General features: G+C 53.2%; 1 protein-coding gene across 1 annotated transcript in view; it reads right to left on the bottom strand.

The window, feature by feature from the left end:
- NTM (neurotrimin) overlaps positions 1 to 23,225 on the bottom strand; it is a 148,426-nt gene that overhangs the window by 35,812 nt on the left and 89,389 nt on the right. The window contains exon 3 of the mRNA XM_085316724.1: positions 19,333 to 19,565. Coding sequence (XP_085172850.1) covers positions 19,333 to 19,565 — 233 coding nt within the window. The remainder of the gene's footprint in view (positions 1 to 19,332; positions 19,566 to 23,225) is intronic.

The raw sequence follows: 23,225 nt of genomic DNA, 5'->3' as shown, positions 1-23,225 counted from the left end.
GGCCCGCCGCGGAGGGAGGCTTCGCCAAGGGCAGCCAGGACGGGCCGCAGGGCGGGGGGCACGCACGAACGGCCCCGCCTCGGGTCCCCCGGGTCGCACCCGCGCCAATCTGCCTCATCGCCGCCGTCAGACGAGCTCAGGGAGAGTACGGACCCTGCGCGCTTGCGGCCGCCGTGCCGCCACCTCCASCGCGCCTTCTCTCGCTTCTGTGCTCGATTTTGTTGTTTTTTTAAGCACGGACCAAACTGAGAGACCTGCTCCTTCAGTTATGGTTGTATTATAACGGGCTTCTAATTCAGCTTATGCTACTCTAACACAACCATAATTAAGAAAAAAGCAGCAAGGGCTTCATCCTTCCAGCGTATCAACACAGCTCGGGAGCCGTTCGAAGGAAATCCACGGGGTTACGTGGCCGCGAGGAAGGGAGAACGCGCGCAGCGCTACTGCTCAGGTGTCTCCAAACAGCTTACAAGGTCTTACACGGGATCCCACGCCTCGGGATTCAGCTCCGGCCCCCTGGGGCCGCTCCCGCCCTGGCTTTAGCCAATTACCCCTTCTCCGCACGTGTGCCGAGCTCTGCTCGGCATCGCCTAGGGCACAAGCCTCAAGAYGGCCAAGGGGATGGAGAAAGAAGCCCGGAAACGAACGTAATGACCTTAATAAGCAATTAAAAACTAACCAATGGCAATTGCTCTTTTTAAAATACAGCATAACGAGATGTGTCATACGGCGCCAAGATACATCTAGGTGATTTCTAAAGCAGGTAACACTTCCTGCTGCAGCAAAGCTCTCCTGAGCTTGGAGGACACCAGATTTTTAACGYGTGTCTCTCTGGCAGGCTATATGGCAGCGCATTGTAATAATTCACAGGAGGAGGAGGCAAAAAGATGCTTCCAGCCATTCATTAGTAAAATATTTGTGAGCGCTGATATAACTCACTGCATAAGCAGCAGGGTTTCTGCAGACAAACTTTATAGCTAAGTGCAAAAGGGATCCCAATCTGATTCCGCTTATAACAGCACAAATCAGTGATACTCCTACCGTAGTCAACAGAGGATATGCCAGAACAAACATGGCATGAACGCGGAGTCCCATCTAAAGCACGTGGATCCTCTTCTCTCTTTCCAATGGGCCCCTGTCACCAAATCTGGACCCAGATTCCCATCATATTAACGGGAACAGTTAGGTGCTTGGTTAGCATTTGCCCCCCTGGTTTAAAGGCTGTGAAGAGATCCACGCTCTTTTCCCTCTGTTTCCCCCACAGCAGGAAAAAACAACCGAAACCAAGCCCCACATCTTTGGGGAAGACAGGGAAAGTTTGCTTGATGTGTGTATTAATTGATAGCTTTACAGAGGGGACAGGATCTGTCATTAYGGTTTGGGAGCCCTGAATTCTGCTTGCAGACTACGAAGCCCGCAGGAAGTCATGGCACTGCTCCGGCCTTTGTTTCCTTCCCTAAAATGAGCCAAACGATGCTGATCTCCTTCATAAAGTACTTCACACTCTTCTTTTGAACAAAAAAGGAAAGAGACAGAACGGTATAAGAGTAGAGTTTTTGTATTATTAACTAGAAGAAACACAGCCAAAAAAAGACTATTCCACAGATCAGCTCCCTGTCACCACGGATCTCATTTTCAGTCCCACGTACGCTGCAGGAATCAAGGACCTAGTTTTCGGGTTTCGCTCGCGAGTCATTCAGGATTCCCTGTGCAAGGCCTCGTAAGAGGCAGAAAATTCAAGGATCTAGAAAGCTTAAGGCACTTGCATCATCTTCCCAGCTATGCTGACACCTCTCATCCTAGCACGAAAGCATTAAGGAGCCTTTCTCAGCTCCCTCCAAGGTAACCACGCTGACAGTCAAACCGCTAAYGACGGCATCTGGCCCCCCTCCGGGATCACAGGGGACGCTTCCCCCCAGCTGGGCCCCTCTCATCCAGCCAGGCCTCAGCGCTGCTGGAGGCTCTGTTAATCCCCCCGGGAAAAAGTCATGGCATGGGGACGAGTTGAAAAGTGTTGAGCGCACATGCAAAAGTTTGAACACAACTACTTGTTAATACAAAGCTTGTCAAACCCATCACCTAGAAACGCTGAACGTCTTTATTAGATTCCTTTATCGCCCCCTGAGATTGGAGGGACACGACTAGACGATTCTCAGCGGAGGTGTCATCATCCAGAAACTAATTAAAGGCTGCGCAGGAAGTCAGGCCACACACACTCTGGAGAACAAAACGCATTAGCAACCGGAGTCAAGAAAAATATTACAAGTGAACTTCAGATCAGAAAGGGCAAGCTAGGGATTTGACAATAACTCTCCTCTTCTCATCTTTCCTTCCACTACTCCCTGAACTCCCTTTTCCTCTCTCTCCCAACAGAAGTGAGTTGACTGGGATCTCAGGGCTTTCTGGTACCAGCTCCTGCAGCGGCATCTCATGATGCATGCAGAAGGACATCTGACCTTCTCCTCTACCGGGCCACACCAAGGGAGGAGATCATGATTTCCACTGGAGGAACTTATTTTTTTTTGGTTTGCCATTGTCAATGAACTGCGGAGATGGATGGCCTGATGCTTTCTATGCTAGGTTGTCTCCTGCTCTGCCACAGACCACCTCCCCAACAGATAGTCCTGGGCAAAACACTAGACACATGCTGTGTCTAGTTATGACTCATGAAYGCTGAGATGCACACATCTAGTTTAGGGCACGCATCCTGAGTAGATGCGCCTGTAAATAACACTTCTCAATCAATTTGGAGTCCCATGTATCAATGAGCAGCAAGTTGGTATGATATTCCCCTTCCTCAYGCTCTACTAGCAATCTCCATGGAGCCCTCCTCTCTCAGGGGATTACTTGAGAGGCTCATTGCACTTAGTCCCGCTAGTCCTACGGCCAATGGCCTGAAGGGGTACCAAGCTCAACACCCAATGCACAGATGAAGCTGTTACAGCAGCCATTGCACCCATAGCCCCATGTAAGTCAACTAGTCCATCCRCAGGCACCGCTGTGGCAAGAAGCGCACAAAAACTCGGCTCAAAACAGCCAGAGAGGGCAAGGGACCCTGCCCCACACATGCGCAGCACGAGTCCTGTGGTCGCATCTCATGACCAGCTGCTTGACATCCCACCCACCGCAGCCCCACTCCGGGAGAGCAGTGGCTCTCCACACTCTGCCGCGGTCCTCTGTCCTCCGGGAATTACGAGCCCCCACGGGCCAAGCACCCTGGCCCGGCACCACGCCACATCRCTCGACCCACACGAACAAAGCATCCTTTCCAAAGATAATTCAGACACTCTAATGCAACCAGCATCTCCAGTGAATATAGGGCAGGTGTCTCTGAAGTGAAGTATTAGTTAAAATGATGCTCTTTAAATTACATTTTGGCCATTTCAGGCAGAGAGGTTGTGTGCATATGTGTGCTCTTTTTTTTTTTTTTTTTTTTTTTATGATCCATCTAGAGGCTTAAAAACACACAGAGAAAAATAAATCTCCCTTCCATTAAAAACACACTATGCTCTTGCATATTTGTTCTTATCTTCGCTCTCTCTTGTGTTGCCTCTTACCCGACTCAAGCACAAAATAAGTGTTTATGATTACACTTTCCACAGTGACACTAATCTAATTCTAGGAGCTGCACAGAACATGCCCAGGGAAAGCATGGGAGCTCATGCCAGGACTGCAGGAGGATGAGCTGGGTTTCCAGAAACACCGGAATGGACTCCAGCCCACTGATGGTTTTACCTCAAAGAACATTGACTTTAATGTGGAACCAAGCACAAGTCCAAAGATTTGATTAAATTCCCGTTGCTGTCTATATCTTTTGGGTCTAGCTGTCTATCTAGCTCCTCTGTCTGCGTCCCTTTTGCATTTTAGGGGAGGGTTAGGGCAAAACCAATCCCTGACAGGTCTAAGCRCAGCAAGACTAAAGCACTTTGCGGGGTGCCAGAGGGACTCACAGTAATTCAYGCTACGCCCTTCTCCTGCTACGAGAGCATCCACCTTCCCCGCGCGCCCTCGGCGGGATGGCAGACTGGAGCAGCAGCGTGTCATTAAATCCCTCATTTGCCCTAAAATGCAAACGCAGGTTTTGAATTCTCAGTTGAGAGCAAAGAACTGGCCTCCCTGTACTCTGGGCTGAACTTCTGCAGCCTTAGCCCACCTGCCYGGCCCCCTCACCCCGAGAAACCGTAGAAGCGATGTGGGGCGAGGGGCCACGCTCTGAAAATAGGACAGTTTTCTGCGCCGTCTTCGGTCCTACAGAGGGAATGCACCCTCGTGTGATTTCCATTAAAGCTGGGAGTCTATCAGGCAAGAAGAAAGGTAGAGGAATCACTTTGTGTGCAGCCAGCAACTTTGGTACCATCGTCTCTCTCGGCTGGAGTCCGTCGCACGCACAGATTCCCCCCTGCGCCGCGGCTCTTATCGGGGAGGCCTGCAAATACCTGATATCAGATGCTTCCCAGCTGCCTGTATAGCTGCATCTCACCCAAGTGAAGTGCTGATGTCTTATTTACAGCAAATATTATACAACAAAACTATACAACAAAATTTACAGCACAGGCTTGCCCTGAGGGAATGGGAGCCRTTTCCCTTAACACTTGTCCTCGACCAGTCCCTTTCCGTCCCCTCTCCCTTGCTGCTACCTGCTCAGCTTGCTGCCGTTTTCCCAGCGTGCTGGACAGCAGTATTGCTGAGCAATGGCTGCAGAGCTCATTTCTCAGGCAGGTTCACCRGAAGACAGACAACTTCTGATAAGCTTAACAAAACCTGTGTTTTGCTAGGAATTAATGCCAGTAGCTGAGGTTTACTGGCCTCTTTTCATCTGGCTATGTTTTCACCTCATCCCCATTTGAGGTCTGCAAAATACACCTCTGACCAAGATAGGACTTTCCTCCTCCTCGCACCTTGGCATCCCCAAATAAGGACTCAGCTGAGATCCTTGCACTCCTCATTGCCATTTAAAATGGTCACACTCTGAGATTACCTTGCRCCTACCACGTAATGACAGTTTTCTACTCCTGCTCAGCTTTGCAGACCATTTGAGGACGGCCGTGCTCGTGGCTGGACAGGAGGCGCGACTGCTCCCCCGGCACCTCGGCCGTCAGGACCGAGCAGCAGCCTCGGCCCGCGCCTGTTGCTCTGCCTGCCTCCCATCTGTCCATCTGCACTTTCCCAGTCCCTTGCAAACTGAGCTCCACCGATTCCACGTGCCCTCTCAGACTCTAGCTCATTGGGTTTCTTCCCTTCATCTCCTTTGACTCTGGTGAAAAATAAATGGATCAGGCACAGAGCATGGCCCTGTTATTGTCTGATTAGTAGGTCCCTGGCCCAACATCGCTACTCATGTCCAAACSCTTTCGTCACCTGCTTATAAACCAGGAGGCCGGTAAGACCTAGCAGTTCAAAATGAACCGCAGGTGAGGTGATTTATGCCTCCAGATGCTGCTGCTCTTCCTGCCCCCCTGGGAACATGTCTCTTAGCAAGCRACTCGCTAACCCATCCATCACTTCTGCCGAGGCAGGCTGAACTTCCCAAAGCCTCCTCAGCCTGTGCCTTCCTCAGCTAGGGTTGAGGACTCCCAACTCTTAGCCAAGCTCCTGAAAAGCCCAGCCTGCGCTGACTTGAGTCRCGAGGGTTTGGCGCTTGCACGGACCAGGCTGCGAGGCTCGCGGGCCGGGCACCTCCTGGGGAACGAGGACTACCTGATCAGCCACACGGGACAGAAAACCCCATCGCCTCGGCCGCACAACACACCTTCTCCTTTGGCAGCACTCACCACCGTCGCTACGTGCCCTCCAGCGAACAGACCGGAGGCAACGTCTCCCGGACGCGCTGCCCCATCCCTCCTCCAGCCTCCCCCACCGCGGGGACAGCTCTTCCTCCGAGGCCGCTCGAGACAAGGGTGCCGCGCTAACACTTAGCCATCAGCTAGCAAACATATCTGCAGCAGGGCATCCGCATACACAGAGCGGGCATTAAAATCTCGTTACAAAATTTCAACCCAAACGTGCAAATTCTGGCAGAGCGAACAGCAGATGAAAACACGGGAGCGATGTTACCGAAAGGCAGGCTATCAGCACGCTCATAGTACACAGGGGTTCTTCRCATTTTCCATAAGGATTGCTCCTTCGTTTCCTGCTTCTCCTAAATGAAACCCTTGAGCTTTCTTCTTGGCCTCCCTCGCGCCTTTGAGAAAGCTAAAAGAGCCTCAGGGAGTTGTTCTCCCTTAGTGCATCCCTTAATTTTCCTATTTGTCTTTCTAATGCCCACTCTTACCAACAGCACTAGCTATTCCCCATGTGCTCATGCTTGCCGTGGAAGAAACATTTTTACCCCTTCCTGCTTATTCCCCCTCCTCCTTTTTAATCATCTGGGAGACTGTTTAGGCAGAGTGTTTCTTTTCCTTCTCTTCCTCTTTCCCTTTCATTTCTAAAACCTGCRATTCTCTGATTCAAAATCATTACTTGTTTTTAACTTGGCTTGGCCCTCTTTAATTAAGTTACTTTCCATTATTTTTTATCTAGTCCATTTGTCTACATCCCCCCTCGCCCTCCCTCGTTCTTCCTTTCCTCCTCAAGGCAGGCTGGGTATGAAATCTTACATTTCCATTTGGCTAACAATCACTTTGAATTCTTAAATGCTATTAAATTGGATCACACCGGTCACTGGACTGGAGTTGTCGAGCTGTGATATTTACTTGCGCCCGTGAAAGGGAAATGAAATTGCAGCCGCGCAGCGGCGGTGCGTGGGGGAGGCGGTGGGGGAGCGCGCGCCGGGGGCACGGATTTATCCCGCCCGCGGTACTCGCAAACAGGCCGAATCCCTTCGGATTCCAGAGCAAGTTCAAAGGGAACTCTTAGGCTGAACCATGAATGCATTGTAATGTCTTTAATAAATCAATTACTTGTTGGCAGRGAAGTGTCACTGCGTTTCCAATCCTTGTAATCACCTCAGCCTTGCTGTGTTTCAAGTGCTGAAAAGCCACGGAGAGGCAAAAGGGGAGCCAGAAGAAGCGTCAGAGTAGGGCAAAACAAAGAAAAACTTCATCTTTATCTCAGCAGGAAAGATGCAAATACAAATTTGCATAATGCAAAAACATCCCCCCTCGACGGCGACGTCCCGCCCCGGGAGCGTTTYGGAAAGCGCGCTGCGTCGCGGGACTCCGCAAAGCACAACCTTCGTCCTTAGCGCTGAGGGAGCACAGCCCAAAACAAAGCTAGGGAGAGGCGGACTCCCTTCCCGGGGGTCCAAACCCTGGGCGCCCAGCACGCACCCACGCACGCGGGGACCCGGAGAGGCCCCCGGCTGACGGCSGCGCAGGGCCCAGCATCGCTCTCGCGAGCTGTTTTGCAAAGCGGCGCTTCTGCTGCTGCTCCCCGGAGCAAGGCTTCCTCTCGGCGCCCGCAACGAGGGGGCCCGAGCTTTGCGCTCCTTCGYGCAGGAGGGCGCCAGCATTCCCACTTCCCAAAAAGAGCCTTTTTACAGTAGAAAAATTGCTAAAGAGAAAGAGAGTAAGATTTGATTACAAAGCAGTCCTGGCCGAATGCAGCTCCTCCTCCTCCCTCTCCGCTGACAATATCCTCCCCTCGCCACAACAACAATAATCTGAGCACAAACAGACACGAGGCTTTTCAGAAAGTAATGAACTCCAGTTGGAGCCAAGGCAGGAAGGGTTTAATGTGCAGCTCAGAAAGCTTGGCGAGGCCATCAATTATATAGCCCTGCTGCTGAAGGAGCAAAAAAAAAAAAAAATATTTCAGACAGACTTGGCCAAAAAGAAAAGATAGGGAAGGAAAACACTACAAAAAAGGCATTAATTCCACAAGCGAAGAGAAGTGTTTGCAAAAGAGGAGGAGGATCAAAGGCTGAAGCTCTCAGGCTTGCTGCAAGGCAGAGAGATTACAAACAGGGCCAACCATGCAGAAGACATCTCTGTTGACCCCAATCTGGAGGCCTGTCAGGGCAAGCATAGCCCCTGGTGCAAATCAGAGAGCCACTTTGCTGCGAGGGCTTGGGAGCGACATGGGACCAGGAACCCAGAAGTAAAAAAMCAGGCGGCTGGACCCCCCTAGAAGAGCCAGGCTTCCCTGAGCTCCCATCCCCGGCCTCGCCGTGCTTTGGAGCTGCTCCAGGGATTCACCCCCACACTGCTGCTCGTGAGAAACACCACGCCATTTTTGAGGTGGGGGGGAGGGATAAGGGGAGTTATTTCTGTCCTCATCCTTCCAGTTTCTCAGATGAGCAACCAACCACACCAGAAAAAAACAAACTAGAAATATTTGGGGTTTCAAAAACAGAATTTGTATGCCACTTCTGCATGTCTTTGCATTTTGCTCTCTGCTTCCCATTTTCTTCCTCCCTTTCTCCTTTTCTAAATACTCATCTGCAATTGCACCGGCAGAAAAGAAAAATAAAAGGSTGGGGGGAAAGAAATCTCAGTATCTCAGTGTTTCTGTGCACTTGCCTCTATCCTTGCAACTCTCCCTTTCCAAGCCTCAACCTTCCAAATTCAAAACCGAAGCAAAACCACAGCGGAAAATATCCTGTTTCCCCCCCGCTGGCCTCACCCTACCGACCCCCACGCGGCCTGTCCTTGAGCTCGCCCGCACTCGCCGCAGCTTTTCCCATGCTCCGGGGCCAGCGCGAGCCGCGGCGGGGCCGGGCGCTTCGCCGGGAGCTGGGCAGCGCCGCCGAAAACGGCAGCTGTTCCCTTGGCCTCTCCTTTATCTCCAGCACCGTGTTCACATCTGTTCCCCGCTCCGACTCTTTCCCCACCGCTGGGAGCCTGGYTTTAAATCACCGCTCGGCGTGCCGGCTGCCAGGCGCGGATGCCACGCTGCCCGGCGYGGCACGCTTGGACGAGGCACCCGAAGGCCGTTTGCAAGCTCTGCGCCCCGCCGCCGCCTTTCCCTCCCCGAGCTGGCCAGGGCTACGGCGCTGCTCTCCCCTCCTCCCTTTTGGCCGCCGACTTCTCTTGGCTCAGGAAACACGTTCAGGCACCTGGCTGCTGGCAGCGCCAGGGCTTGGCACGGGCTCGCCGCGTGCGGCTTGCCGATAGGGAAGGGGAGGCGAGGGGAGCCCGGCCGCCGAGGTCAGCGCAACCCACCTCGGCCGCGGTGCGCTCGCCGCGCGCCCCGCTCCCGCCCGGCAGCTTCGCGAGCCGGGCGCCGGCGGCTTTCCAGCTGCTCRGATCCCTCTGGCTCTCGCTGGAGTTTGGGCCAACTCTATCTTCGGGTTTAGCAGCGGATTTGCATGTTAAGAAAAATGCTGCYGTGTACAGCAGCACCTGGGAGCTGCGTTTTAAGAGGCGCATTTAGTCGGCCGGGCAGCTGTCTAGTCCRAGGCATCACCACCTGCGGCTCCCTTCCTGGCAGCCAGCGCTGCTCCCGAGCACGGCAGTTTTGGCAGAGCAGCCCAGGAAAAGCCCCAGGGTGCAAACGGACTGGGACGCGCAACAGGGACCAGGGCCCTGGCTCGCCCTCGCCTGCCAACRCGAGTCCTGCTGCACGGCACAGCCAAAGCCTGCAGCCCTTCCTCGGTGTGCAGACTTCCCAGMAGTGAAAGACCTGCTCGAAAGGACAGGTGGAGATGTGCTGTATCTAAGAAGGGTTCAGGAGACACTCTGTATCACTACAGGTTATCCACAAAGGCGAGCCAGGCCAGCCAGGAGGGGATCAGATGGGCGGTGGGTATAAAAAGATCCCTTACCGCAACGCCTGCCTGAGTGCTGTCCCCAGAGAGACCTCACCCAACTCATTTCACCCAGGATCTCCKCAGGATTGCAGGCTGCTGTTCCCTGGAGCAGGTGCCTGGACCTTCCTACCTTCACATCTAACAAGCACTGCATGGGCAGCGCATCTGCAAACAGCGAGACGCAACCAGTGCCGCAGCCAAGGCTGTCCTCCAACAAGCAAACCCTCTTGGGCAGAGACCTCTGCTCCGGCTCTCCCCAAGCCTCTGCCCCAGGCTCCCGATTCTGGACTTGACCCCACGGGGACTGSCCAGAAAATCAGCTCTAAAGGCCCCGAAGAAGAGCCAGATTAAAGTATCAACTCAGAAATTATGCTCAGGACTTAAGGTTTAATAATGCAACAGAAAATCAATATTTAATAAAGCAAATGATGGAGAAAAACACTGAATGGGAGATGAGCTGCTGCTCATGTTTTCAAACATGCAACTCCCGGAGGAGCCGGTTTGGCAGGAGAGAGACAGTACCAGATTGTCGCGAAGCGCTGGCACACAGGCYGCGGCAGGTCCCACCGATTCCAGCTCCGGTGCCGAGGGGGCTCGCAGGTCTTTTATTAAAGGACAAACAAGGCATTACCGTGGCGGTCAGAGCCCAAATTCCCATGGAGAGAGATCAAACGCTGACGCGTGCGGGGAGTGGAGCGGCAGCTCTTCAGCGCAGGCCCGGATTTGAGCGAGGGCTCGAGGCGGGCGGGCAGGAAGGCGCCCGGGCTGCGTTTCGCACGCACTGGCAGAGCAGGGCTGGGATGCACCGCACGTTACGTGCTTCGAGCGCGCCAGRGCTCTGAGCGGAGAGCAAGTCCCGGCCTCCCCGGGGAGGGGGCTCTCCCCATACAGCGGAGGAGCAGAAAGGCTGAGGAGTAAAGACTGTGGTGCTAACCCACGCAGAGAGGGACCCAGCCCCGGCTCGTCAMGAAGGAACACGGGGCAGCAAAGCGTCCAAGATGTTGGCAGGACACAGTCTATGGCTGTGCGCTGGAAAGCACCGACCTGTCCCTTACCCACCGACACTCCATGGCCCAGGAAACTGGGAATCCCACCGGAAGGCAGGCCCTCGGCGCGAGCTCGGGGTGTACGGCCCACGAGCACRCCGGGCAGCAAAGCTGTCTCCACTGCAGCCAGGAGACACAGACAAGCAAGCACGGAGCGCTCGGCTCCGGCGGAGGGATGCAACCGGGATGCTGGGGACAGMCGAGCAGCTCGGTCTCCCTCCCCTGGAGGCAGCAGAAAACTGCACTCGGCACAAGTGACAACTCCGCCGTCCCCTCCGCTGGCTGGSGGTGGTGCTCCGGGGGCTGCTCCTACGCGCACGCTCCTGTGCCAGGGACCAAAGCCGCAGCCCCGTGCTGCCGCCCGCGGCCCTGTAGTTCAGCGCCGTCCCGCGGCGCAGCGTCTGGGGACTCGGGGGCCTGTCCCGCCTGAGCGTGAACGTGTAACACAGTGATTTCACCTGCATGCCCCCCTTCAGAGCAGCCCTTTGCAGCTTGTGCTTACTAAGCATTGCAAGTCACCCGCTGCTCTAAGAATCCCAACGCTACGCCTGCATACAAGCTGCACTGGTGCCTCAAAAGAGCGTGTCAAATTTGGGATCCATACTCATGAAAGCAGGTTGAGTGAAATGAGTGAGCCTGAGAAAGAGACGCTCCACACCAAAGCCTGTTGCARCCTGCAAGCCTGACCGCTTGAGACACACCTGATCCCAACGCTCTCATAGCCCGGGGCTGCAGAAGACACAAACACCTGATGCTGAGTTGCAGAGCACTCTGCCYGCCCAGCGCTGGGGACTGCTCTGTCCTCCTGCAGTGAACGGCCTGGCAAGAGCACGTGCCTCTTGCAATGGTCTTCCCTCCCACCTCGTCCCCCTACCCCACCTCCGGTGCCTCATTCCCCTGAGCAAGGAAGCCCACCCGTTTCCAGCCCAGGAACAACATGTGCTGCTGACTGGGAAAGTGAGGAACTGTCCCCAGATCCACCCAGCCAGACGAGGAGGTGCAGCCAGGCAGCTGCCAGGTCGCGAGGCTCAGGATGCACAAGGACTCRCTGCCCGGAGCAGTGCACGAGCCCGCGCCCAGCGTGAGCCCCAAAGTCACATCCCCCCCCGCCCCACACCAGCTAGCACAAACTCGGTCCCACAGAGGTGGAGGGCTGGAGAAGACCTCAGAAGGAAGGGGACTCTCGCTTGCGTGAGCTCTCTCCGGAGGAGCAAAGCATCGTTCCAGTGCCCTTGGATGAAACACCCCTCCTCTCCCGCGCGGCGGGCGCCGGGTTGCCTGCCTGCCTGCTCCTGCAGACTGTCAATAATTTGTAGCCTGTGCCGCGATCCGTCATGATGAAAGATGACATATAAATATAAAACGTTATCGCTCCATAACAGCCACATGCTATAAAACGCCAGGCAGAAGGATCTGGAACTAGATGGAGGGAGCGCTTTAAATCCTTCCCTGCAGAGCTACTACTGGTAAAACAACAGACCCACTCAGAAGAGCGCCGGCAGAGAGGGAAAATAAGAAAGATGCTGATAAAAACACCCCGGTGGCRGCACTAAGGTGACTTTACAGCGGCGCGACCTTCCCGTCCCAGCGCTCCTCCGGCAGCGCTGCCGGCGCGGCGCCCCGTCCTCCCGTTCGGCTCATCCCAGCGCCGCGACCATCCCCGCGCTCCCCTGCCGCGACTTTGCAAAGATGCCGGCGCGTCGCTATAGTAACAATAAAGCGCTGCTAGCAATATTATACTACAACGAGTTGACTCCGTTCCCGCTATTACGATAACAATGCTGTTACTGTAGTAGCATTACATTGTTGAGGTCTCACTGTTCTACCCTTAATTTTATTGTAGTAAGATTAAATTGCAATAATGTTATTGAGCCACCATTAGTGTTACCATAGTAACAATAACATTAAGGCGGCTATATCGCGTTACAGTGGTCTTAGCGTTCCACCACAAATATTTTAATGTAGTAAAACAAAGGAGATTACTGCAGTAACATTAAGCTGCAGTGACCTCATTAAAGCGCCACCGGCTTTACCGTGCTAAACGACCCTGCTCCAGGAACCGTACGCTACGGCACAGGGATTTCCRCCACGCGGGCGGCGAAAGCGTGGGTTTAGGCAGTGCCTCCCCCTTAGGCTGCCAAAGCTCCTTCCTTTACGGCAGAGGAGGAACCGCTGCCACGGGGTGAAATACGTCCTTCCTGCTGGGGCTCAGCACCAGAGCTGCAGGCAACTTCAGCCCTCCCGCGGCCCCGTTCTGAGAGCTTCGGGGGCGTGCCGGCCCGCAGTGAGGCTTCTGTCTCCTGAACCTCACCCGCTCCGCAGAAGGCACCAGCTGAGCCGCTGCTGAGCCGCCGCAGGTGATGCCGGCGACCTCCCCGCGGAAGCGTTTGGAGAGGACGGGCGAGCGGAGCCGCCAGGAGCTTGTGCGCTCCAAAAGGCTCCAAGGGAAGCAAGGAAGTTCCCCTCTGTGGAAGAAGGGTGATGAGAGGGCAACCTGCCTGGCTCTGCACGTCCCCAAAGCAGGAGAAAAGGGAGTTACGGTGAGCTCATCTCGCAGCAATAAAAGCTGCAAAAATTGGGGAACTGTAGGAAATTGGGGAACCGCGGGAAATTGGGGAACCACGGGAAACGGCCCCTGCTCACATCACCACCCCACCCCAGCGCGCCTACGGCCTTCGCCAAGGTACAACAGCAGCACTGGGGCAGAGGGGACTGCTCAGGGCTCACGTCACCCCCACTGCCCGGGGGATCCCCTGCGACACACTGGGTTACGGTTTTAGCAGGTCTTTAGGGGAGAAAAGGGGAGAAATGAGCCACAGCCCTGATGCACACGGAAAAGAAAAGCAGGAGGGAACTGGAAACGGCTCGTGCAGCCTACAGAGCACTGCTTCTCCTCCTTACTCCGTCCTCCTGCCGGTTATTCCGCTTTGGGGACAGGATACCTCCCCACGCGGCTCACACCGGGTTTTGGCTGCAACCCTCGCACGTTCACCCACACAACAACCTCCTCAGCCAGCCAGCCCGCTGCAGCCCCRGCGCAACGTAACCTCCCCGGGACGCTCCCCTCCCCGCTTCCCATCCCACGACATAACTGCTAACTAATAATAACGTTTAGCTCTCAGGTAGCGCGTTCCATCTTCAAAGACCTCTGTCGACATCCACGAATCAACCCTCATCAACCCCCCTCCCCCTGTGAAGTAGGTGACAATTATTATTTCGGCCTCACAGAAGTTAAATTGATTTGCAAAGTGGTCAAGCTGCTCGGGGAAGGCCGGAGCGAGTGGGCGCACGGAGCCAAGCTCCGGCCGCGCCGCCCCTCCGCGGGCTGAACCCCCTTCCTCCGCCCGGGCGCAGCAGCGAGAGACCCTCCGTCCGCAGCAACAGCCCTGACGCACAAGCAAGAGATGTTCTGACGGACGGGTGGCAATCAGGCTCCCAGCCTCCCCGACGGCTTCGGGCGTCGCTGCAACGCCGGCAAAGCCGAGCGCACGCGGCTCGGCACGTACGAGCGCCCGAGCACCTCCCGCTGCCTCGCACGGGCTCTCCCGCCCAGCTGCGGCTGTCCCAGCTGCASCGGCAGCCACGGAGAGCTCCTCAAAAACTGCCCGGGGAGCAGCCGCCGGTGCAAAGCTGGACTTCATTCAGGGCACCTGAGAGTGCGGATGGTGCACGGAAAGCCGTGCGTGAGAAGCCACTCGGAGGAGCGAGGGTCTCCCACGAACGATCGCGTCTCCGGGCTGCAGCCGATCAGCCAGCCCAAGGGAAAGCTCCACCCGAGCGCGGCGAGCAGTACAGGCGAAGCGCCCCTGCCCCTCCTYGCCCGGGGCTGGTGCTCGGCCAGTTCACCCAGCTGAACGCTGGACCACCAGCCGGCTCCTTCCTCCCCTCCGGACATCCATACGGCCTCGGCACTCGCGGCAGCGTTGCTGTGGCCACGCGCCAGGTCCTGGCGAGGAGATCCTGCCCTTGCCAGCAGCACGCGGGGGCTCGGGCAGGCGGGACCGCAAACCGGGTCCCAGCAGGAAGGCGCTGAGGACCCGGGGCAGGAACACYGGGCTCTAAGCGATGCATTCAGCCCTTGCTCAATTTTTCCTGCAAGCCACCTCGAGGCTCCCAGACAGCAGCATGTGGCACCAAAGGCAAATTAAACAGGCAGAGTTCGGTGCTTGAAACGCAGGCGGCTCTGGGAGGCAGTGAGAGGGGTGGCGAGCACCCCAGCCGCTTTCTCTGGGGCACCCTCGGGCAGCGGGGCCCCGGGCGGCCCCAGCGCGGGGCGAGGTAGCTGCGGCACACCGCTGGGGCGCAGGTAATTAACTACCAAACAGTGGGATTTGCAGATTAACGGAGGCCTGCGAAGGAGTGGGAAAACTCATTTACACCAAACAAAAGGGGAGGGGTGATTAGTTGCTCCAGTGACAACAGCAAAAGCCAGATAGGTCCCCGGAAACCGATAAAGAAATGGCAAAGCACTAATATCCCCCAGTTAGCTTCCCCCCCCGCCCCTTTCTCTTTTTCTTTCTAAGCACTAAAATTCCACCCTTTTCTATCATGCAAATTTGTGTGTCTAAGTGAGATTAAAGTCTGGCAGGCACCATGCCTCCTTCCCCAAGTCCATTTCCAGCACTGAGATAAGGGCAACTTTCCTTAATGCATCTTACAAGGCAGGGGGAGTGTTTTGCAGGCGCGCATTGGGGACGGCTTATTATCAACACAAATAGAGCTTTCCAGACCCCGGCCTCCTGGCCTCCTCCTCCCTCCCCTCTCTCTTTCAAACCTAGTAACCCAGAGAATGGCTCTGCTCACAAGATTTAAATAGCTTAAACGTCCTGCAGGGAATGGGGAGAAGCGGGGAGACCACGACAGAGATTCAGGAGGGGCAAAGAAGCAGGACTTGCTTGTTAATAAAACCTGAGTGGGGAAATGGGAGCTGAAAGGATTGCTCCTCAAAGGTTAACAGGTCCTGTCTGAAGTCATCTTCAGCTTAGATTTCTATCTCTATGCATGCCCAGAGCATGCCCATTGCAAGCTGGGCCTTTTTGGATTTGTATTTTGGGGACAGAGTTTTCTTCACCCAGGAGCACTTCCATACTCCTAAGGTGCAAGGTGGACTACTGAAAATGTGGGCAGTGCTACTTCATTGAGCTTGGGTGGTCCTATGGCAATTTCTCCTAAGAAAAAATCAGTGATGAACAGGGGGATGTGCAGGAGATATCTTCCAGACGCTACAGATAACAGGGGCAGTCCTCAAACAGTTCACCTCAGACCTCCTAATAAAAAGGTAGCGAGTGTCTGGGAGCTTTCTTTCTGGGGTGATCCAGGTGCAACAAACCTCCCTGTATCTTTTGCAACTACACTGTTGGCTTGCATCAACTTCAMATCAGCATCTCTAAATCTGATCCCATTGAAAACAGCTCTCAAATTAGGAGGTCTTAACTTTGATGCATTCAAGTGCCATCGGTTGGTTGTCTTGCTCCTGGCCTCCCTCGTCCTCTGCTAGCACAGAGGCTCACTGGCAGCAGGAAAGGGAGGCGCACCAACCTGCTATTCCTGGATCAGCAGCAATCACCTTCTGCCTTTCTATGGAAGGATTTCAAGACTGACAAGGCACTCTGAAAGCCTGACCGAGGAGGAAAGGTTGGAGAAATTGGGTTTGTGTCGTTTCAGAAAGAAGGTGGCTGAGGGGGCACATGATAACAACCTTCCAAAACRGAAAAAGTTGTTACAAAGAGGGCGTTGATCAATTGTTTCCCAYGTCCGCTGGGGATAGCATAAGAAAAACTCCACTTCATTTGCAACAGAGAAAGTTTAAGTTAGATATTAGCAATACATTTTCTAATTATAAAGGTAGTGAAGCAGTAGAATAGATCGTCTGGGGAGACTGARGAATCTGCTTTGTTAAAGATTTTCAAGAACAGCTTTCACAAATGTTTGCCAGCRATGTCTCTGCCTCATTGCAGGGAGACAGGTTAAATTAGCTCTTGAGGTGCCTTCTACCCACCTATTTTGGGATCTCAGCCACCAATACAATCAATCTAGAAATAAATGTGCTCCACTTCCCTTGCTGTATTGTGGACATCCTTGGGCTGCCTGTGATTTTTAGCTGATTTTCCCCTACCGCCTTGAGGGAGCACCCCCAACCCTGCTAGCCTAAAGAAAGCTCCTTCTCCCATCTCTTTCCCTCTTCTGTTTTTTTGCTGTTTCTCTCCACAGCTCTGCTTCCTTCAGCAGCCCTTGGCAGACACCAGAGATGCCGTCTCCTCACTGCCTGTGTCCATGGCCCTTTCCCAGTGGACACCCGAGCCCCTGGACAGCGCTTGAGGACAGGCTGAGCTGCGGGGAGGGAGGAACTGGGAGGTGGCAGGAGCAGAGCTCAGGCGCCCYGGGCGAAGGGCATCGGCAGTCCCTCGGAGGATCGCACGGGCCAGGTCTCGGGCAGGGATGCGCAAAGCAGGTCAGATAGGACAAGTTTGCGCTGGACCGGAGGTGCGCTGACCTCCCTCGCCACTACTCCCATCGTTTCCCTTCCAGAGAGCGAGCTGGCTCGGACGGGAGCTGCCAGGGCAGGTTGGACCTTGCCCCTCGGCTGCGTGCTAGACACCGCACCCGCGCAACGTCCAGCGCCTGGAGCCCCCGCTCCTCGCAGAGGGAGCGGTAAGCACCATTTCGCGAAGCTGGCTGTCTTTTAGGACAGGATTACATGGGTTTGTATATTTACTGGACCCATTTTTCAAGGCAGGAGCGTTAATCCAGCACCTCAGCCAAATTTTTATTTGGGTCGTTAAGGCAGGCCTCTCTTTAATTGGACACGATGTTCTCTTTCATGTCCTTTCGCAGAGCATTGCTGCGCATTCAACTACTGCCACCTTCCACCCGAGAAAGGGCTGCGCGAGCCAAGCGCTAGCTCCTGAAATTACGGGCCYGCTCCGCAGAGCCGTTATTTCCAACTGGCAACCGTGAGGATGTTCAGCACRTTTGAGTGCTAAGCCCATCGCTGAATCCGCCAACACTTAACTGTGCCACTACAGGGAATTAAGATATGACCTTTTACTCCGGTATCCAAACAACCCTTCCTAATGCTGCAGCAAGATGCAGGGGCRACAGGCCTGGATGCCTGGTGATATGGGAAATTTGGGTCAGGAAGCCTGGCAATGGAAGCAGACCAGAGCCATTATAAATTGTCCTGCATCACCTCGGCACCTGATAGCAACTTCAAAACTTGCAGGCAATCGACTTCAGCTTAAGAAACTCAGGCAGGTAATAACAGATCGCAAGATAAGCAGCAAGGATCTGGGATGGCAATGCATCCACTTTTGCTCCACAGTTAATGGAGATGGAGAAAGTCCGGCTCTGTTTAGTTTGCTTGATTGCTCTAAGAGGAAAGAGAAAAGAGAAGCATGGGGTGCGTGGGGGGGGAAGGCTCTGTTCCCCCCCCCCCCCCTTTCTATTCATTAGGCTGTCAATAACACTCAGGCCTGGCATATCGACAGCGGATTAGCTCAACCCAACTCTGTGTACAAGACCAATGCCTTTTTAACCCAGCTTGTTTCCAAATCAATACACCCATCAGCATTCGAAAATTAGCCCGAGATGAAATTCCAATACTCAAGATGGTGTGTCATGCTAAGAGGCTGCTGGCTGAATCACAGGAGGTGGAAGGAAAAAAAAAGAAAGAAGTTGCTAGTAAGGGWTTAGAAATTTTCCATTATTTCTCCCCCAGGCTGCCTCCACTAGGAACGTACCAGTCCCCATATGTCCCAGTAGGCAGGCTCCCTCTTGCCCAGTGCACATCCCCGCCAAGTCCTGCAGCACAGGAAGCTGCCTTGCATGAACGTCCATCTGCYGGACCGTCGCATGCGACCGCACTTGCACAGCCCCTCTGGAGCGTCCATGTGTGCTTGCACTCGGGCACACGCGCCAAAGAGTGCACGTACACACCCTACGGACACGCGGCCTCAACGACGCACGCTCGTGAGCCAGACAGCCCACACTCGGCCGAGGCAAATGCCCCATCATCCCTATGCCTTCCTTCCTCCTTCGCACAGAAGTGCGGGCACACAGTTTGAACACGCAACCATCCCCCATCTGCAAAGTACACAAATCTACTCTCTCTCTTTTTACTTCAAGCATTGCCTCCAGCAAAGCAGAAAACATTGAAATACAACACAGGAAACCAACAACATGGGTATAACTGATTATTTCAAGTGACAACTTCCTGTATCAGAGCCCCATGACTACTCTAGGAGACCTGGGTAAATGCTACCGCAAATGCCTGGACGTTGTCCAACTTCACTGGGACTCTCCAAGCCCATGTTTGTACTAAACCACCTGGCATACAGTAGGCTTGCTGCAGGAGTAATGGGAGGAGGAAAGGAGTCTTACGTTAGGGCGAAGGGATAGAGAGGTATGGGCTAGACTGCCTGGGAAATGGTGAACAGGAGTCAACAGGCGACAGGACAGCAGGGGTGAAGACAAAGGAGACTGGGATCATTGGTAAAACAGGGGCAAGAAACCAGGACAAAAGGGAGGAACAAAAATCACAGCATCAAGACCAATTACTCCCCGAAACCTTCGATTTGCCTGCACATCCCTTCCTGTTACCTTGCACGATGAGATGGACACGCGATGTCTTCGGGTGATTGTCTGTCTGCACGGAGCAGGTGTAGGGGCCTTCGTCATAAACATCCACATCTTGGATTTGGATGCTGTACTGGGTTTTGGTGTTGGCCAAGAGCACCACCCGAGGGTCCAAGCACCACTTGTCATTGCCGGCATAGAGGATACTGCTGCGGTTCAGCCAGGCCACCCGGGTGACTCTGTTATCCACGGAGCACCTGGGGAGAGGAGGAGAAGCAATTCATTAGCACGCTGCTGCTCTGCTGTCCCCTGTCCTCCCCCAGCCCCTACTGTAGTATTTTCACTATTTTTAGCTCCGCTGCAAGCAGCAGTTTCAGAGACCAAGTGCAGCAGTTCTCCAAAGAGAACCATGTTAGTATTTTATCTGCCACACTCAAGCACCAAAATCCATCAAAAGTGGTAGTTCAAGAGATTTTCCAAAGAGCTTCACAATTACTTTAGACCTGGAGAGACCAGACCCACCTACTACTAGTCCCTGAAGGACCTTTCACCCCTCCGTTCTCATTTGCTCCTTTGGGCTGTCTAACTTGGAGACAACTGGAGCTGAGCCAAAATCTCCATTCTGAGACCAAGTCACACTTCATTAGCAGGATCATAGCTTGCTATCTCTTGCCCAAACACGTTATTTTTTCTGCAGACCTTCATATCCCTGCAGCTAAGTAAAGAAATGCAAAGTACAGCAGGGATAGCAGCTCGCTCCCTGCTTTACAATGGAGAGGAGAAAATTTATCTCCAGAGAAAGCTAGTTTTGACACACCTCTAAAGAGAAACCTTCAGCTTTCAGCCATTTGTCCCTTCTGTCAGTTCCTCCTCTCCACCATATCATCCGCACCACTACATCTCTTTTACTTATTGTACCTCACCCCAGTTCCCCCGATAAACATTTCACTGATAAAACAATGCTTTAGAGTTAGAAATCTTCTAATTTCAGCCTAACTAACAAAATGAGCCCCCCCCCAACACCTAGGAAGACAACAAGGCACAAGCCCAGAAGTAATTTGAAGTGAAGCTACCGAAAGAAATTATTTTGCTGTCCAGAATAGCAGGGAACAGTCTTGCTACACAGGTCTCAGCCAGCCTTACAGCTCCGCATCTCCATATCCATGAGCTAACATTCAAATCTTCCCTTTCCACAAATCATTTCGAGGCGAGCGAGGAGCACAGGAATTTGAAGGCTGCCTGCTACTCAAATCCTCCCCTAGGCTGTAGGAACATGCAGGCCCCAAGCTAGTCAAAACCGTGCTTTTCTCCAAGCAAGTTCAGGATTACGGAGCTGTTACAACTTTGCAGAGCTTTGTTAGATGCCAGTGACGGAGGGTAATGTCCCTCCATAAAACCGCTCAGCCTAAGATCCATTGTTTATGTTCTCGCCAATCTACTTCATTACTTGTGCGGTGCCTGGGATGCAAATTAACTTCTGAGTCACCCAAAGGGAGCGCATCAGCCTTTGAGAGGTCTCGCATGCTAACCTCGCTGAATGCAAGGGACTTAATGGGCTATATGGGCCAGCCCACGGTAGCTGTGGAGTCTCAGCAAGGATGAACACGTGTCCAGCCTGTGGGCTGCCAGAGAGTTATCTCGACACTCTCAGTCCCTTAGAGAYTGTGTCCTTTCGCAGGTAAGCACACTGGAGCAGAGCTGCAGAGCAAGTTAATAACAAYACAAGTAATCTGCAAGACGTCTCTAGTTCCCCCTAAAATTCATRTAGCTATCTACAGCCTCTCTCCCTGCATCTGTCTGTCTATCTACTCTCTTCATTGCTTCCTCCTTTTCTGTGTCTATTACTATCTTCTTCCGATACCACGGAGCCTGCTGCCAGGCTACGCAGGGAACGCACGAGGTCTGCTGCAAAGCAAGCTGTGAATGGGGCCGCTTCCAACGCGCGGAAGCAGCACATCGTCACAACGAATTGGTCCTGCTTTATAGTGAACTTGGGTAAAGTGAAACCTAGCAGACAGTGAACAAACYGCAAGATCCAAACTCTTCCAGGCTGCAAGCAATGCTGTCAATAAATCCTGTTCAAAGTGGAGTTTCCCTAAGTGGGGTAGAGTCCAGAGTAACAGGACTCCTTCTCTTGGTCCTGCCACCATCTCTCTGCATGTGGTCCTGTTTTCCTTTTCTATAAAGGCTAGTTTATCTCACAAGAGCTTTGGAAGACTTTCTTTATTAAGGTCTTTACAATCCACACAACCTACAATTCAACATATTTACAACTCGATTCTCTCCATGAGGAGGCAGGGGATGCTACTACTCCCATTCTACAGATGTAGGAGGGAGATGCAGAGAACTCTGAGGTTGTGTTAGGTCTGTTTAGTTCTGCCAGCAAAGACACAGACCCACTCTCAGAAGCAAATGAGCCTCTTTTTGGAGATGYCTCTTTGGCCTCTCCAAGGACAGAAGGAACCTACACAACTAGCTCAGTGTAAACACGTAACATCTGGAGCTAGAGATGAGGAATGCCCATCGAAGTGATCTGCCAAGGCGAGATGGGTAGTCCGCGGTCCAGGACTCCCCTGTTGATTCTCTAGGTTAGAACCCAAAGTACTGGTCCATCCTCCCTCTCTGATGTTAAAAACATCAGATAAATTAAACAATTTTATTACTGTTCTCTAATGATATTACGATAATAATAAATTCAATGTGAGCAGATTTTTATTACCACATAAAAAAGCAATAGATTTACCCTGGGCTGAACACCAAGAACTCTGTCCTTGCTTGCTCATCGAGGTCTCAGTTGCATTACAACTTGAGCAAATCCTGAGATCTTAGTTTCTCAAGTTGGACAAAACTTGAGATTTCATCCCAAAGTTTTAGTATAACCGTACTCTGTCTCTCTTTGCTACAGCGGTAGCTCAGACCTTTGGGTTTCAAATAAAACATAGACAGATATTTGGTCCCTGACTTTGGCTTGCACATCACAATACATTCCAACAGAAAGGCTCCTCCATCCTCTGTGCTAAAGTCATATTGCAGAGAAGAACTGGATAATGAAAATCCAGACGTGGCTTGAATTTTTTGGACCAGAGCTTTGGACCTTCTGCAGAGATTATCACTGAGGACCGGTAAGCAGGCTGAACTAAAAATATTTATTTCCTCTCTCCTCCTCCACACTTTTTTTTTTTTTTTTTTTTGTGAAATGCATCAGCTTGGAGATCCCTGGATAATAATGGAGCCAGACAGTGTGTAATCCAAGCATTTCCTCTATCATATGGGCATTTAAGTGCTTTTGAAAAGCAACGGGGCTCAGGTAACGCATGAGGCAACAGTGAAATAAGTGCTTTCGCCCTTCACAGCACCTGGCCACAATCTCTTCTTATCACCCAGACACGCTTCTCTGTCCCTGAGATCGGCAAGCTTTAAGTTATTTTATTTCCTTTCCTTCCTCTTAAAGCTCCCAAGCCAATATATATAATAAACCTCCAAAACAGCTCCTGGAGAGCTGTTGGGATGGATGCACTTTGACCTTCTGATCCTGCAAACTCTTCATGGGACGGCAGGTCAGAGCCGACCAAGAGCAGGTTTTATTTCTCTCTCTGGCGTGGGTGACATCAGGATGAGCAAACGGCTTCCGCTTTAATAAGGCAGTAATCTGTGGGTGGGAAGAGATAAACCCCAAAGGCTGGAGACTCCCCTTAGTCCAGGCTCATTGCCCTCTCGTGACTCAGCCGCTTGGAGCAGCTGAGCAAACGCAATGGTCCTCTGTCCCCTCCACCTGGTCCTCTTCCCTCCTCCAACAGCTCCTGTTTCCAYAGACATGAAGCCAGGTCGAGGGACAGGGAAGCCTCTTCTCCTGCACGCAGGCAGTGAGAAGCAGCAGAGAGATGCTCCACCCTTTGGCTGCCGTGGGGAGGTCCCGC

This window comes from Rhea americana, unplaced genomic scaffold, assembly GCF_003343005.1.
Source record: "Rhea americana isolate MKP2758 unplaced genomic scaffold, rheAme1 scaffold_48, whole genome shotgun sequence".
NCBI lineage: Eukaryota > Metazoa > Chordata > Aves > Rheiformes > Rheidae > Rhea > Rhea americana.
This window is presented reverse-complemented; position numbering and strand designations above follow the sequence as displayed.